This window comes from Gymnodraco acuticeps, unplaced genomic scaffold, assembly GCF_902827175.1.
Source record: "Gymnodraco acuticeps unplaced genomic scaffold, fGymAcu1.1, whole genome shotgun sequence".
Lineage (NCBI taxonomy): Eukaryota > Metazoa > Chordata > Actinopteri > Perciformes > Bathydraconidae > Gymnodraco > Gymnodraco acuticeps.
In genome coordinates, this window is record NW_022991632.1 from 2,061,190 (window position 1) to 2,079,672 (window position 18,483).

An 18,483-nucleotide genomic window follows, 5' to 3' on the forward strand; every position below is an offset into this window, starting at 1 on the left:
CTGACATTTTACTTCATTTCCTGTTCTGTTCTTTACTTTTTAGTCCGTTTAATTAACTTTTTTGTATACAAAGTTCTGAATGTATGAAAAGTACATGTGGTACTTTTTAAAATGTGGTGATAATGTGTTTGAATTTAAAATGTTTAAACATCTTGGCAAATGTTCAATAAAAGATCGCTTGACACCCTAACAGCAGTATACAGTAAAGGTGTCAGAAAAGTCCATCGCCAAGACCGTTATTAAAATATATGTGATAATGTAAGGACATATTTTCCATTTCAAGCTTTTGCCTGAAGAATCACGAGAGAAAACCCATTGAAAACACAAACTCAAAGGTAAGACACGGAAAACAAATCTTTCTGAAATCAGATTTAATTAACAAAGAGTCAGTGACAGTTTTACAGTGCACATGACACATGACACAAAATCACTACTGAAGGTTCGCAGAACCCTGATGAAAAATATCCACAACAGTGCTGAAAATGACACTTAGACAACTGTAAATAGTAAGTAATAAATGTAACTTTTACATACACAATCTGTGTAATATGACACCTCACACTTCTCAGCAGAAACCATCTGTGTGAGTTGGACCCTCTGAATGTACAGTTGTGTGTGTATTGACCTGAATACTGAGACAACACCATATGGATCGAATGGCCAACACACTCAAAAGACCTCAGGCCTAATCCCTGCTGGCTAACTTGATTGGTCTGGGATCCTTTTTAAACTGAGTGAAATGAACAACCTTTTTACATAATAATGATAAATTAGAGCATCAGATTGTCCTTGCATAACAGTGGTCCTCTATAAAACAATGTATTTAGAGTCAGAGCGGGCAGTGCCATCCATTATCCTGAGGGGAATCCTGAAGGTTCTGTGAAATTGTAAAGGAAGCTGTAGTTTGTTTTAAACGGTTATGAGGCGGCTTGAAATGAAAAACACTGAATCAGTTTATTATACAAAAGAATAGATCCTGCAATATTTACTCATGAGTTTGTGTAAAATACACATGGTTGTTTAATGTAACCTTCCTGTGACATATTTATGCAGAATAATGATAACCATGCGATGGGAATATTACATTAAATGTTCGTTATTACTGCTGTTTGGTTGATGACAAATATGTACAATGCTCTGGAAACATTGATCCTGTGTGATGGAGTTACGGGTCTTTACCTCAACTTTTAGCTGTCTCATCCCTGTTACAGTCCTATGACTTGTGTATATATACAGTATATAACTCTGTTGGCAAAATTCAGTTCATCCTCAGAGCTTTGGGATTAAACAGGCCCGTTTGCATCTTCTTTGAGGCCGTGGCGAACGAGCTTTACATAACGACGGGTACCAGATGGCAGTCAGTCAGTCGGTTCTCCATGTTGGCTCTGCCATCTTTACCCCCTCCTCTCTCTGGGTTGACTGAACATGTGCCATGTCTACACAGCGGAGAAGAATAACGAGCATTTCTAAATAGGGCTGGGCAATATATTGATATTTGGATCATTTCCGTAATATCATACAAGATATCGTCTTACATTTTGGATATGGTATTTCCTTATCCTGATTTTGAAGGCTGTGTTACAAATACCCATTTGGTCATTATAGTCACTGATGATTATTTATAAAAATGGTCATTGTATTGATTCTGTGTGAAAGCATCAATGGTCAACACAACATTATAGTCACGATATTGATGTATTTGATCAATTATATTATGTTCTAAGATTTTCCATATATCGCCCGGCCATATTTCTAACATGACCACAACCTAGCTGATAGCGAGGGAGGAATCTCAACGTTTAATGTGCAGTATTGGAACGAGTCATGCACTGTATTGCTGTTATGTCTTTTTAGGCAAGATGAGACTTCTCTAAACTGTATTTGAAATACATTTATATGCGGCAGTGTCTTGTAGTAAACTCTGGTAACATTCATTCCCTGAGCAAGGTGAATGAGGATGGGTTCAGTTAAACCTGAGTTTCCAAGTCACTCGAGGCCTGCTGGAAACAAACGTGATCTTATGACTGTGTTCAGTGGCAGTGCGTTCAGTAACAGCTGTTTGAAGCATCACTTATAAAAACTGTAACCATGCAATCTAACAGTTGGTGTTTCTATTCATAGATCCAAAGAAGTGTGATATGAGATTCCTGTAGCATAGCAGTAAAAAGTCTGTGGATTATTATATGAAGATCTGTAATGTTGGTGACATTCTGAGAAAGATGTCCATTTCAATGTACCGTCTTTTAAATTATAAGAAAAACCCAGTCATACATGCACTCACAAATAGCCATAAATTGGAATAATACAAAACTTGCAGCATAAGTGAAAAAAGTCTCTCTTTAAAGCTGTCTCACACTAGAGCACACACTCACACACACACAGCAAACAAGGTTTAGGTTTTTTGGATTGTCAGACAAAATGTTGCCCTGATAATCTCGTTCTGGGTGAAGAGTTCATCCGTTCATTTTTGGAAGATAACTGTGGCCAAGCCTCTCGTTCAGTCATTCATTCATTCGCACTACAGCACTGCCAAAATACCCCCCAGCACCTGTTGCTCCCTCAGTTTGGCATCACTGCCAGTCTGTAGGCCCGAGACTCACTGTCAGACCCACACAGCTGTGTTGTAGTCAAACAAGGGCTGCATTTTCTCCAGACCAGTCTCTGGCTGTCTCCTGTCTAAATAAATCCCGGCAAATGGCTGCTGGTGGACTTGGGAAAAATGGTGTTGGTGGTCTCTCTCGGCTTCAGCTAAATGGCACGGCCGGCCTTTGCCCTGCTGTCCATTTGCCCAGAAGGGCAGATAGAAGCTGCCTTTTGAACTTTTAGGAGCCACTTTCTTTGGCCTTTTGAAGAGGTCGCCCTCTGACAGCTCAGGAGCCATCCAGCCCGGCCTCTCCTTGAGCAGCTTGTCCCTGTCGGGCCGGACGCTGCGCAGGAACTTCTTGAAGATGTTTGTGGTAAAAGAGAACTTCCTGCAGATCTCCTGCGAGCGGCTGAGGCGTAGAGGGTGAGCTGGAGTGTCCGGCCTGTCAACTGCTCCGTCTGCCTCCCTAATCTTCCTTCTTTCCTCTTCTTCACCCTCTTCCCTCTCCACCTCCGGCAGGTCAAGCCAGTTGCCCACGAGGTCTGCGAAGACGTTGTCGCCGAGCACTAAAGGCTGGCGGTTACGGCTTCGACTCATGAGTGATGAAGTCCAGTCACTGGCGTCTTCTGTGCTGTCCTGGGAGTATTCACTGTCCAATGAAGGACCTTCTCTGGACAGGCTGTACAGGATCCCAGGCAGGTCCACTGCCTGGGCCCGAGGGGGGGCCTGTGGCTGAGCATAGGGCTCCGGTGGAGGGTTTCCCACCATTGGTCCATAGAAATCCACCTGCGGGGCTGAATATCCTGACCACCTCTTGGGTATGGACTCAAGGTCGTTCTCACTTCGAACGTTTCGGGCCCTTAGTTCACTTCCCTCAGTCTCACTCTCGAGGCTGGATGCAGAGGAAGACGAGGTTTCCAGGCTGCTTCTGATTCGAGACAGACTCCTGTCATCTCGGCTGAAGGTGTTTCTGCTCCCCATCGAGGGACTTGGCATCGGACTCATGCTGGACTCCTCGGGCGTGGTTTGGCTAAAGCAGCGCCCGCAATCCTTGCCCGAGGTTGAAGTTGCTGTAGCTGACGCTTCAGGGGAAGCTGAATGTTGGAGTCCTCGGTTTATTGGCCGACCTGAAATGTCGAGGTTTTCTAGCGCTGTCTGAACCTGGAGGAGCTTGAGTTCCTGAAGGGCTCCCATCATTGAATTCATCTGTTCGTGGAGGCCATCTCCGGCTTCTTTCATGCACAGCTACAGGGAGACAGAGAGAAGGAGATTAATGAAGAGATGAGCGACAACATCTGAAAGGTCCAGTTTAGTTTAACAGATAAAAGCCTTGTGTAGGTCATCAATTCAAATCATTCAACTCCTCAGCCTCCTGCAGGACCCATGTAACCCATCAAAGATGTCATAATTCCCCCCCCCCCCCTTTTTAAAAATGTATAATTAATCTCAGCACAGCACAATTACACACCCTCAACTGCCAATTACACAACCTAAAACTGTGTCGAAGGCATAGACATTAATGAATACAAATCACAGTAAGAGTCCTGCTCTTTATCTGTGTTGGTTAGACTCTTGAATGTTTCAGGCTGCACCTTGTTTAATTATGGGTCATGTGACCTAGTTTTGGATGACAGGCCAGGGTCCCATATGGCCTGTGTATGAGACAGGATCCAAACCATGACAGCTGTGAAATAGCCTAGCTTTCCATTCTTTTCTCAGCTTTGAACTCTTTTATCTTGTTTCCATCCATTTACAGTACTTGAATCCATATTTGCTCCTTCCCAAGAGCTCTTTGTCTTGACTCTTACTTATCTCCGTGCAGCATAATTATACACTCTGCTTTTATCCCTTTTGCTTTTCTCTGTGCTATCATCTGTTTAAGAGCCAGAGTCATGTGATCTGCACTAACCGTCTTCTCCTGAAGGCAGACATAAAGCCCAGAGGCAGCATCTTGACCCATGTCTAAACTTGTATGCTTGAATTATTTGACCTAGACCTTTTGCATCGTTCTGTTGATATAGCAACAGGTTTATCTTCCTCTCAGAACATGTTCACGTTAACATATATGGCAACTGTTGGAGGAGTAAACCTGCCGTGAACCCTCCTATTATTATAAAAAAAAAATTGAAGATGAGAGAAGGCATGCAAAGAATTATAAAACTGTGCCAGTAGTCTGTGGGAAAAGATTAAAAACTTCTAAGACACACCTACAGCAGATACCAAGATCAAAACTTTTTTCCCACCGTACTTAATCTGTCAGTTAAACCACAACAACATAAGTGACTGTGAACTGAACAAATGACATTTAGTATATTGCACATTAAACAGGCCTCTATGACAACAACAGCAACACATATCTGATAGTGAAAAACAGAAACTTTGAGGACTGATTCTATAAAACAAATATATATCTCTACATATCAAAACCAACACCTTACCTTCTATAAAGTGTCACAAAGCAGTAGCTTTAGTTATCCCTGTCTGTCTCTCTGTTGTTGTTAGTCTGCACCTCCTTCAGCCTGTCACTGTCTCTCACCTTTCTAACGTTCAGTCTGACTGCCTCTATATGTATCTCTCTCCAATCGGGGGACACCGCTGAGTGTGACAGCCAATCAGCGTGCCCGTCTAGACTTTAATCCTCAAACGGTAGGGGGGTGGGCTCACTCAGGCAGAAACGGACTGACAATAAGAGGAGCGAGAGGGGAGATGGCGAGTGAGAGTCAGCCGGACGAGCAGGGATGGAAAGAGGGGAGGGGGAGAAAGCGGGGGGGGGTGGGGGTGGTTGTGTGATGGGTAGGGATCCCTCGCCATATGTTGAGATGTCGAAGAGAAAACTGTTGATGGATTTAATTATGGATGACACCATAAGAACACATGAGGGGGGTGTATGTGAGGGAGGGGTTGTAACAGCACCAGCCTGTGATACTTCATCTTGAGTGAGTGATTGTGTTGACCCCCAGGGTGGGAAAAGTAGCTGCTATAACAACTGATGGTACAGCATCCTAAACAGAGCAACCTATAAGCACCGTGAGAGCAGGGACTGTTGCAGGATGTGGGCTTTCTGGGAAACACACACATGTAATAGATAACAAAATCTCTTGGGCTTCATTTTCGGTATATATCAAATTGTATATTCCAATAGATCCAACTTTCTTAAGATTGTTAGCCAAAATGACTTCAGTTTGTCGGTTTGTCGGTCCACCTCTTTCTCCAGAATTAAGTATTGCACATTTTTTAAAGATTTCCATTAAATTAATTCATGGTCCCTCAAGTACGGTGGCTGAAAGGGAAACGCGTTACGTTACGACGGCCCAAAATACTTCCATTAGGAGAAACTTTTCTTTTGCACAATGCTTTTAGTTAAAGATGCGCAAGTTGGTGAATGTTTTTTAAATGCTGCGCATGTGTTGTCAGGTTATGTAAAGATGTTTCTTCATTTGCATTTGTTTTGGTACATTGGTATTTTTTTTATTTGCATCGTTTTTGAAACTGCAGTGCATTTCTCATAATGGAAGTGTTTTGGGCCGTTGTAACACAATTGCACCTGTCAGCCATCTTTCTCAAGGATGATGCTTTATGACTCTGTTTAATCCCTGATTTTTACTTCGAAAACTTGACATTTGGGCTAATAAATACATTTAAATCATCAAAATCAAATTGAATCATAATCATCATTATAGAAAGGGAGAAAAATGAGGAAATATTAAAGAGTTGAGAAGCTGGTACCAGACATTTAATAAATCACTTTAAAGTATATCAGGATTATTGATACACTTTCTGCTCATTTACTTCAGCACTATAAACTCAAGGTCACCTCACATAGTCTGTATATTGACATTTACCGGACCCCCCGCACCATTAACCATAAACCTCTAGGGTTAAAACACTCTGATCATCAATAACATATGGCTGAGTAGGTGCACCGGGGGAGGAGACAGCCTTTAAGATGAGATAATAAGCCTATCAAGGCACATGCTGGGAACAAAAGCCTCCGAGCTTCCTGAAGGCTCGCTAAATTAGGCAGCGAAGGTACATGTAATTAGCACAATCAGGTTGTCTCTTGTCTTTTTGTCTTCCACATATGGCTGACTTCATTAGCTGTAATTGGCTGTGCCCTGGGAGAAGGTGGGAGAGAGTGCATGATGACGGTTTACTTCGCTCCACATCAAAGGTCAACAAGTCTGAAGACGAGATGATGTGCGGAGTTATGTATTGTCGTTACATCTTCGAGGAAGACATGTGGCATTCGGAAAAGTGTATGCAGGGATCAGCTGAGGGATTACCGCACACTGAGCTGCCTGTGAAATCTGCACCACTTAAATGCATTAAATCTGTTTTTGAAATATTACCTGCTAAGCACACCGTTCTCATGCAGTCTAAAAGGGCTGCACCTGTTAGCACACGCTAACCAAAAGAAAACCTAATTTAAAGCTCACATGCAACTTCTCCCTTATTCCCGCGACGCAGACGTTTCCCCTGGTTATTTGAAAAACATAGAGTTGTTAACTTGATTTTCTATTCTAAGGCTACATTAATAATTCATATTGTGCCCTGCGGAACAAACACAAGAACAGTAGTAAACTAACCCCTTACTATTCAACCTTTACAATGCCAGATTACTCCAGGCTCAAGGCTGAACTTTGTGTCCCAAATATGTCAGCCTCTGCAAACTTCATTCTGTCGTTGCTCATGAGGAGAAGTGATTTTTAAATAACGTACCGCTGCAATTTTGTTTGTAGTTTGAACACAGACGTTGTTCATCCTGAGGTTAGTCACTGTATTAATGTGTGAATCAGCTCAGGACCTTACGAAGACAAAGACATGGAGGATGCAGATGTGACAGGAGTTACCTTGAGGTGTTCTCAAGAAAAAACGAAGATGACGAGAATAAGTCTGTCTTGTCTTATTTAGTAAGAGAAGTCGGATGGAATTGGGGCTGCGGGGAAAATCTGTCCTGTCCAGAAACAATGGCATCATTAACCTAGTTTTATTAAATCTTCCTTTTGAATTCAAGCCTCCAAACCATTTAAGACATTTATTTAATCAAGCGTATATTTCTATAAAAAGATGATTTTTAAAAGAGTGAAAATTAGCTGTTTGAATAAAAGAAAGCCAAACAGCCACTGTCCAGATTCCCCCCCTTCCCCCCCGCTGCTTTTTCTTCTTTTGCTTCAGTGATGCCAGCCAACCAGACATAATTGCCAATTAAAGGCTGAATGCTTCAAAGTGTAAGAACAATGGCCAGCAGTCTCAATTAATGTTGCATAAAGGCTTATTATATATCTGGCAATTGTAATTTTAAAAAGAATTTATTGATGGTTCTTGTTTTTATATTCTCACTTCACGATCCTTCTAGTGTGAAGCTGCATCTAGAGTCCGTTCAATACGCAATCCAGCAAATGAAATACCAAAGTGTAAATAAATCAATGCTGTCTGTTGAGACTGAGCTCCCTGCCTTCATAGCTCCCTTGATATGACCTCTTCCAGGAATGGAGGGAAAAAAGATATTCGCTGTGCAAACACACTGACCTCACACATCCGCACATGCCCAAACACGCCTCGCTTGAATGAAGTTAGTGTCTTTTAAAACGCACGTTTGAATGCTGTGTTCACTGACACACATTAACTGGATTGCCGGTGAGAAATAAACACACAAACCAGAACTCACAAACAAATCAGCGCTCTGTTCTGGCTATAAAATCCAGGCTATTCACTGTTGTTGTTTATTTGTGATTAGCTAGAGGGGGAGGAAGCAGAGAGGCCAAGGTTACCAGGCCCAAAAGGTCTTCCTGTTTAGAAGGAGCTGGCCAGCAGCAGCTAGTTCACTCCACCCTCCCTCCACCTCCACCCCTAATTAAAAATGAATGGTGGGCTGTTTGGGTCAAGGACAGAAATGGGGTCTCTGTCCGGGGGATACAGAGAGGGTCTCTGTGCCCGAGCCGCTGGACATGCCACACACTGCTGTGGACAGCCCCGAGGTTGCAATCAAAAGGGCAATAAAAGCTGTGCTGGAGCACTCACTGAAAGAAATGATTTACTGTGCAACGTGGCCATGAATGCCTCTTTTGACAAAAAAGGTTACTGTACACGGTGACCCTGCTTGGTCCTCAGGGCCACGTTCAGGAGAGGAAGAAGTGTGAATGATGTTCAACAAAAGAGAGTGGCACAGAAATAACTCTTGAATGATGTCGAGACAAATTGGTCGTTAAGGGTAGACATTCACATTTGGACCACAAATTGTATTATTTTGCCATTGTGTGATTATCTTCTACTTTTGCATGTCTTGCTAGTTGCTATATAATAGGTCTCAACATAAGGGCTTGTCAACCAAATTACAAAATCAACATTTTCTCTCCTTCTCAAAGTAGTAAATAGTCGGCATGTATATTCGTTTTTCTTCTACAGATTTTGAAATAATTGTTCCTCAGATTTCTGCCTTCACTCCCGTTCAATTAAGCTGAATGGAGTTTATTTGTTGATGAACACAGCACTAAAAGAACCCAGCAACAACTCTTCAGAATGAGTGTCCTGGCTCCTCTGTATATTCAGAGACCTCCCAAGGAACAGAAGTACCTGTCGTTAGTGCAAAGGCGTAGATACAATGTCTGATTTGAGTTTACAAAGCCCCTTTAGTGGCTACATGGCAAGTGGTTAAATAGCTTGTTTCCTGCTTCGGCTCATTTACGCCATTACATAAAGCGATGCTGCTGAGGGATTCACAAGATGATTAGGATCTGTATAATCATCTTTGGCTGATGATCTTTTTTGGAGAAAATCTGGGACCCAATCTGTTGTCTTGCTGGCTGAAATCTCCAGTGAAAGCAATGATCATTAGTCAGATATTTGATAGCGCAGCAATTGACGTCAGCATCTTGTAAATCATGTGGGCAGTGAACGTGCGCGGCCGCTGCTCCTGCCCACAGTTTTGACATCAAGTGTGACGTGTTCATTTTCCAGGGACTCCAGATTCTGCCTCCTCTTAGTCTCACATCAAAACACGTTCATACTTAGTAGCTTGATTAAGTAGCTATTATTATTTGTTCAGAAGTTACAAGCTCATTGAGTTAAGAGATATATCAAGAGTGAATGGGGCTCCATTAATGCGGTATATACTGTATAATGCACATCATAAAGTGCTTATGTACAGTTGTTCGGTGGAGCATACAGAGCATATGAAACTTTAAGTTTGTAGTGTATACAGGTGCTGTGTTAGGGGTAAATGAGCCCAACCTGCACCAATTCATATGTATACTCCCAATTGATTGAATGACTGTGTAATCTATTGATGAACACAGAGAATTACATCACAAATCTGGAATTTTCTTTTAGCTTTCTATCAGCTAATTGTTTTAGTTTTGAAGCCTGCAACTTTATCGCCTTGATTCACTTTAAACGTTTCATTGATTTTTTTTTTCCCAGTCGATTTCACTAAACAGTTAAAGACTAGCCGATGAACATTAAGGAGCATTTAGTAGCTGAAGAAACAGATGTTTCCCAAGATTTGAAGACACAGCTAAAAGATAGCGAATATTGAACTTACATTTGTCAGGTTTTAGGGCTGCTTCAATTTAGAAAAGACGACTCTTAATAAATTCCAACGTTTTAATAATAATATTGCTTTCACTGAAACAAGTTTATAAAGCGATAATTTGTCAGGTTCCTGTTCACAGCTTCTTCCACAGCCCCAAAGCGGCCATAAGAAATCAATGATTGCTGCTTTATTACATTCTACAAGACATTGTCCTCTTAGTGGCAGAACTGTTCCAAAAATACAATTTCCCTTTTGCTGCTGACAAAGCAATAATATCACATAAAATGTAATCTGAAGCCCCCAAAGACACGACTACATGAGAGAACACAATGTTGACCTCGACCTCAGTCAGAGCAACACATCCTCACTCCCAGGTCGGCCTATGTTGACGTTATGTCAAGTCCTGTGTCGGCTTTTTCCAACGCAAGGGGGGGGGCCTTAGCGTCCATTTTCAACGCAAGAGGGGGGCCCTTAGTGTCCATGTTCAGCTTTCCGGGATGTCCATATGCTTCTATGGACGCTCATGGAAGCACGGCATTCGTTTGTGTCGGCTGCCCTTAAAGGCAATGTGAGCGTCCATTCTCATTGGATAACGGAGAATTGTACACCCGGAAGTAAGTATTCCCCTTACTGTCGATTGAGTTTACAGTGATATCTGCACTACTCATCGACTAAAAAACACCAGATTATCCTTGTTAATTACACAACATTGATTGGTTTAAATTGTGTGCAATGCTGTTGTATTTTTCCCCTTCGATTCGGAGAAACAAATATGTTTTCGGAGTAAAGGATGGCAGAAGACACTACACTACCCAGAATCCCCAGCTATCGTTTGGACTACACCATGTGCTCTGTTTGACGTCACGTGATCTTCAAATTTCTCCCTGCAGAAAAAAAAAACATGGCCGAACTTCGTTTTATTCTCGGTGGAAAATGCCTATTTTCAAGTTAGTTTGGTCATTAAAATGCGTTTTGATGTCATTTGATGCGAGAAATATGAGTTGTTATTTCAGATTATGTGTGCAGTGGATGTACATGATCTTTAGTTTGCTAGTTATTACGAAGATTACATCAGGAAATTGCGTCCATAACGTTTTCATTGTTACCAAGGTGGTTGCTAGGGATGCTGCTATCGATATTATTTCTGTTATGTTGTGTAACTGTTTAATGGTGTTATCTGTATTGCTACCCCCTTCCCCGTCAGTGTATAGTGTTGGTCCACAGCGCAAACATATTAGTTTAACAAAATCCGCATCTAAAGATACGTTATTTTCCCCTGTGCAATTCCAGTCTCACATCTCACAGCACATCGTCATTAACAAATACCGGAAACAGACCGAAAACATTTAAATTAAAAAAAATAATACTTTATTCCGAGTGTGCTTGCTTTTCTCTTTGAAAGTCATCACATACCGGCATTATAATACACGGTTCGGCTGCATTAAATATTACATATCTGCCGTAGTTCTGTATTTATAGAGCCCTGATGAGAAGACTTCTAGACAAACATGAGGAACTGAAAACGTGACGTGGATCATAAATATATCAGCCATTAAACAACATCTTACATTTCTTTTCACACAATACGTCTCCTTGCAGTATCAACACTAATTCGGCTGACTTTTATATTTGATCCAATTGGTAGATAGGCTGTATTTACACCATAAAGGTGCACAGCTGATATAAAGGGACACCTAGTGGTTAAAGCATGTTATTGAATTTCATTATTTTTATTATTAGATATGAATAGGATCCCTATAAAGTATATTCATTACTCGTTATTCTCTACTAATAGTTAATTAAAGACTGTATATAATGACTATTTTGCACATCCCTTTCAAGATTTCAAGATTTTCTAAGGTTTATTGACATATCATATAGGCCTACACAACTATGGTGTAGTTATGCATTGAATGAAAAACTTGGGTCGCAGGTTTCTCAATAGTGCATTACAAGACATCTATCAATATTTGTGCATACCTCCAGCAATGTTAACTATGTTGAAGCACTTATTTTAACTGATATTATACATAATGTATTATACTCTTATAAGATGTATGTAGATATTTCATCTCCGACCTTGTCAGGTATTGAACAATCAATAAATAAAGAACACAGAATTGTTGAATATAAAACACAGAATTTGTGTGATTATACTAAATGATTTACAAATAAACACCACTGCATATTTAATTGTTACACATGCTGATGTAACGCACATGTTCCAACTTGGGATCAATAAAGTATATCTTATTTTAAGCTGATCGATGGCTACTGCCATATTTGCAAAATGTGCCTCTGAACCTTGACAAGTGCATGTTTCAGGCTTATCAATTAATGTAATGTAATGTTATCAATTAACAACAGGGGTCACAAACATAAGACCAGCTGTTAAATAAAGCTCTTCTGACCTTAGCTGGCATGTGTGTATATATATTAATGCTGCCCATTATGGGCACAAGCAATTTTCACCCATTTATTAATTATATGTTTTAAATGTGAGTGTTTCCTATCCCCTAAACCTCCATGGATGTACACAGTTTAATACTGGCAACTTCTTATTATGGGAAATACGAAAACGTCTTTTAAAACTACACCTCCTTGAGGACTATCACGGGGTTTGTCAAACAGAGCACATGGTGTAGTCCAAACGATAGCTGGGGATTCTGGGTAGTGTAGTGTCTTCTGCCATCCTTTACTCCGAAAAAATATTTGTTTCTCCGAATCGAAGGGGAAAAATACAAAAGCATTGCACACAATTTAAACCAATCAATGTTGTGTAATTAACAAGGATAATCTGGTGTTTTTTAGTCGATGAGTAGTGCAGATATCACTGTAAAATCAATCGACAGTAAGGGGAATACTTACTTCCGGGTGTACAATTCTCCGTTATCCAATAAGAATGGACGCTCACATTGCCTTTAAGGGCAGCCGACACAAACGAACGCCGTGCTTCCATGAGCGTCCATAGAAGCATATGGACATCCCGGAAAGCTGAAAATGAAAATGGACGCTAAGGGCCCCCCCCCCTTGCGTTGAAAATGGACGCTAAGGCCCCCCCCCTTGCGTTGGAAAAAGCCGACACAGGACTTGACATAACGTCAACATAGGCCGACCTGGGAGTGAGGATGTGTTGGTCAGAGCAACACCCATGAGAAATAATCACTAGTTTTCCTTCAAATGAAAGCAAACAGAGGAGGGAAGAAACAAAATGTCTTCAGGAGTGATATCCACTGAAATGTGATGAAGAGCACAGTTTCAAAATGATAAAGAGGATTTGCAAAAAGGTTAGCGGTTCCATCTCAAATCCAATGATCACTCATGCAAAACCCCACAGCTGCCACCAATAGCAAGGCCAATTTTAGCCGAGGGGAAGGAAGGGCAGGTTGGAGAACAGTAGCCAGGAGGGAGGCTCCGAAAAAAACAAGCTTAAAGTTATACCACTACACTTCTTTGTGTTGTGTGCACTTTTCTGATCCCACACCCTAAGGGTAACAAAGGTCTTGCAACTTTGTAGCACAAAGGCTTTACAGACTACACTGTACTCTTGTTTTTCTCAGATTTCATGACCTCATGCTTGCTGTCTTTGGTTTCGAATTCCAAGCCATGTCATGTTTTGAAATGCGCCTCAGGTGTGAGAGTGATAAAGGAGGATGATGCATATGAAATCAGCTTCAGATGCGATGACATCAAAAGGTTTGACGTGTCTGAAATGCAGGTGGGAACCCTACATTTAGACAAGATGACTCAAAGGCATGTCAGGAAGGGCTTATGTGTTTTATTTTTCCATGACTCTTTGTCTGTTGTGTGAATAATGAGTCATGCATGCTGGAGCTTAAGAATATTTCATTGTTACCCTTATATCCTCAGGATTTCTATGGAGCCTTGCAGGGCTTTTTATAGGAATAAATGGTTGCCAACAGCAGCTTGTTGACAAACTGTTTTCAGTAGGTAGATAGCTGAACAACAGTGATACAACTCTGCCTTTAGAAGTCACCTGTCAGCTTTGAGCTTTAGTATCTCTGGCATGTTGGATGTGGTCAGCAGTCAGGGGAAATAGCCCCAGACCTTGTCGGGTGAGGGGTCAAATGTAGCAGTGTGACCTGACACTACCCCACACAGAGTGACCTCCGACCCCTGACACAGTGTTCACACTTTCGTATGACACTCTGCTTCTTTTAGAGCGGCTGGTGCATTTGGTGTCAATGGGATGGAGGTAACAGTTGTAATTTAACAATCATTTGACACTAACATTTCTCTACGCTGTTGTTATTAAAACGTGTGCTTTACAAAGTTGGTAAGCCTTTTTGAATGAATGCTGTACAGTTTAAGGTCTTTGGTTTTATTTCCACATATTCCTGGCAACCATTATTGTCCAAACTTTTGATTAAGATATGAAAATGAAATGGTAGTTTCCTAGAAAACTTGACCCGGTTCAGGACCTTTAAATCAGTGCCTACAGCTCTAAATCTTTATGCGTTTCAGGGAGATTTAGTCTTGTGCTCATTAATGGCTCCAGGCTTTTTGAAGACGGGGTTAAGAAAGAGGACATTGTATTCTTTTGAAGGGCAAGACATATAGAGGCAGACAAAAGGCCATAAAACATGACAAGTGGGGATGAGATTGATGCAGCCGTATAGGATTTATGGTGATTCACAACACTTTTATATAATCATGACACCATCCAAACAATCAATCAGAATAATGAAGTTAAATGAGTTAGCAATATAGTCTGAAACTGCAATATCATTTAAACTGGTCTAAAATGCGCATTTGCTTATTACGCTGAACATTAAGTCTGCATTTATTATTGTCCGTGGCATGGGTAAGTGGCATGGCTAATGTAGTGCATTCAAATCAATCTGCAATCAAGCTGTATTACCACATGATGCATCTTTGCCTAAATGAAGTGAGACTTGATATTGAGTGTGATGGATTACACATCTCAAGTACGTTCAACAACCTGCCAACTGGTCTGCATACAATACAACATGTAATGGAAACCAATGGCTTCCTGAAACTGGTATGTCTTTAACACAGCACCATGATATGGAACATGGTTTTCTGTGATTAAGGTATGTGATTTGTAATGTATTAAAACATGCAGAACAACTGTAACGGTCCTTTTGAGTGATATTGAATACTGATTTCCCTCGGCACACAGCAGGTGTAATACGATTGTTAGATGTTTGTGTTCTCTGCGTTACAGATGGAGCTGGTTTATTGCTCTCCAGCGGGCAGTGGATGAAAATCCGTCAAAGTAGAAATCAAAGTGACAATCTTGGCATAGACAGCCCTCGTTTTTCTGAACAACAGATTGCATCCCACATGGTCCCTTTGCAGGGGGACACTGCCACGGCTTTTTAACCGGCATCTGCTCTCTGTTCCCCTGTTTGAGCCCCGGCATGGCGAGACCCTTTTTCTATTGTGTTACCAAACTGCAATATGGCAGTTATAACGCAACATGTCCTCCTGGCAACCACGTCTACTCCCCTGAAACCTCAAGTGCCACTTCACAGACGTGAGGCTAATTTGGAGAAGTGAATTCACAGAAGTCACAGAGCAGATCATGTTGCAATACACGCTGCCATGCAAGGCTTTTCTGTGGGCCAGTGGCTGGGTTTAGAATAAATACAAAAAATCTGTGTCTGCTTTGAAGATGATTCCAAATGAAATCTATGCCAGTTAAGGCTCCTTTTGAACATGAGTCTACATTTTATCACTGCCAAATGATGTGGGTGTGAGGGTGCAGCTTACTGATTTTGTTTTTTTTGACAGGAGGTAGGAGGTAGCACTCTAGATTTTCCATCCTCAAACACAATTGTTTATCAGAGGGGAGGAGATCATATTTAGGCCATATTAATGTGATGAAACTAACTGTGACTTCCAGTTTCCCTTAAAGCGAGACCTTACAGCAATCTATTGTAGGGCTGCAACTGATCAATATTTTTTTCTTTGGTGGTTAATCTATTGATTATTTTTTAAATAAATATGTTTAGTTTCCCTGAGCTGATGATTAGGTCTTCAAGTGTATTTTTTTGTTCATCAACATTCTAAAAACCTAAGATGTTCTGTTTACAGTGATATTTAACAGATCAAAACAGCAAACCCTATCAATTAAGGAACCGAAAACTAAAGACCTTAGCACTTTTTTAAATGAAATCAAACATGAATCGACAATGATCACTCAATTATGATTCTCACATTTGTATTTCTTTTTTAACAATGTATTTTATGAACCATCCTAGAGCATTCCTCCTTGAGAGAAGAGGAGAAACTGTGTTGAGCTCATTAAGATTAAAACATATGTCCCAGATGCGTGGACAGAGGAGGAGATGCCACACATGCCTCTGGTGTGCTAAAAGCTTTAAGCCTACACAGATTACTGCGATTTAAAAAATACACATGCACCCCCAGCTGAAGCAAAAAACTACAGTATGACAGAGGTTTGTCCAACTCCGGACACATTTTATGCAAAGAATATGACGCCACATATGACGTTCTTTTGTTATATATTTTCTAATGAGCACACGTGTATATATTTTCTTTGGCGCGCACTTAAGTGCACCAAGTCCACATAAACAACTACATGTTTGATATGCACAATAATAAAGTAGAAAAACATAATTTAGAGCTGGCTGCAATAGTAGAAGTATACAACATAACATACCAGTTCTTGCTTCAGTCGCCTCAGACACGAGTCCATGGTTTTGCATTCTGGTTTGGAGAGCGGTGGTTCCATTTTTTGAAAAACTAGAATTTCAGATGAATCTCTTCGCTGCTCGCCTCTCGAGCATGACTATGCGAGCTTTCCTCTGGCAGGGAATTTAAAACAACGCTCACCCGGAGAGCAGAAAACAAAATGCAATTGGAGATGCGCAAATCCTGCTGAGGAATGCGCGCGCGGCACTTAATGACGCGAATCCTGTAGTTAAAAAAACAAACAAGTCCTGATGACGAAAATACCTTTACTCCAAAAAATGATAATGAAGTCCTTCTTGTGTCTTCATCAACAGACTCAGACTATGTGTGTGTCTCAGTGGCTGCTGCTTGGCTACTGTCAGCCTGCTGTGAGAGTTTGTGTGTGTCGGTTTTTTTCCCTCTGCTATTTCACCATTCAAGAGGAGCTCTTATGTTACCCATCCAATTTCCTCCAATGAGCGAGCCTCTCAGGACAGACTAAATTCAAACTAGAATCCGTCATTTATTATGGAAGAGTAGTCTAGATTTACCAAGTGCAGCTTGTAATGATTTCCTAGAGATATGAAGAGAGACAAAAAACATCTGGAAATAAGATCAGATAGTTGAAGCTACTAAAAAAAGCATGAACACAGTTAACATCTATATTCCATAACACTGACAGACTAGAAGCCAATGTGACAACTCTTTGGACTGGAAAAGGAAGTTTGAGGAGGAAGTGTCCAACAGAAACATGTGTGATGTAAGGAGCCATAGGGACAGCTTCCTGCCACCTTCACTGCCTCACACAGGAAACACCTGAGCTCAGGCTTTTGTTGCCTGACCCGGATATAATGCTTCATTAGCAAGGGAAGGAAGGAAGGAAGGATCTATTCTGGAAGTTGTGTATCACTCTCACAATATAGATGTAACTTCTCTAAAAAGATACAAATAATTTACATATCCTCAAATCAGAAGACGTCAAGGAAACAATATGAGGTTTGGTTTACTATGACATGATTGTGTTGCTGAACAGAAAGAGGGAGAAAGGACATTTTGCAGAAACTGCTTAATAGTCCAAACAACTACATTATTTACATTAAGGGAAATGCAATATATTCTGTTCTATATACGTCCTTAGCATGTTAAGCATTTAATTTCTTACCAACACATACAGTAGGCTATCTCAGCTGTGTTCATTTTAAATAACACATTTATACTCTGCTTACTTTGACTGCAGCCTAGGAAGTGCATTAATTATCTGCATACATAAATGTATCTCATACACTACACAACTTGATTATAAGCCGTCCATTTGAGTGTGACGATGCTGTGCTTTCTATCTTAATCAGTGTGTGGATGATGATACGGGTCGAGTTTATCGTTGAGCGGGTTGCTTTATGATTCGGAACATTTGCAGATCAAATATGACCTCCAACCTGCAGCTGCTTCTCCTGCATGTGGCCACTTCCTCCCAGCTGTCAGCATGCATGCATACTGGAAAAGGAAGTGTCTCCTCGGATCACTCAGCACTGAAACACACAGTCCACAGCAGCAGCAGCAGTCTTTACATCCACACTTATATTACACTCTTATCATATCATCCGGTTTGTGAAGTATGACCTGATTGGTTATCTTCAATTTGTTATTGTCGTAACCCTAACCCTCAAAAGTAAATCAAACTACTGAG

At 41.0% G+C, this 18,483-nt stretch overlaps 1 protein-coding gene across 1 annotated transcript; it reads right to left on the minus strand.

Annotated features, from left to right (window-relative positions):
* Window positions 1-354: 354 nt before the first annotated feature.
* inka2 (inka box actin regulator 2) lies at window positions 355-17,178 on the minus strand. The gene is made up of 2 exons (XM_034198283.1): window positions 16,786-17,178; window positions 355-3,829 (listed from the first exon to the last, which is right to left on the minus strand). The coding sequence occupies exons 1-2, from the start codon at window positions 16,855-16,857 to the stop codon at window positions 2,603-2,605; spliced, it is 1,299 nt and encodes a 432-aa protein (XP_034054174.1). The 5' UTR covers window positions 16,858-17,178; the 3' UTR covers window positions 355-2,602.
* Window positions 17,179-18,483: the final 1,305 nt, after the last annotated feature.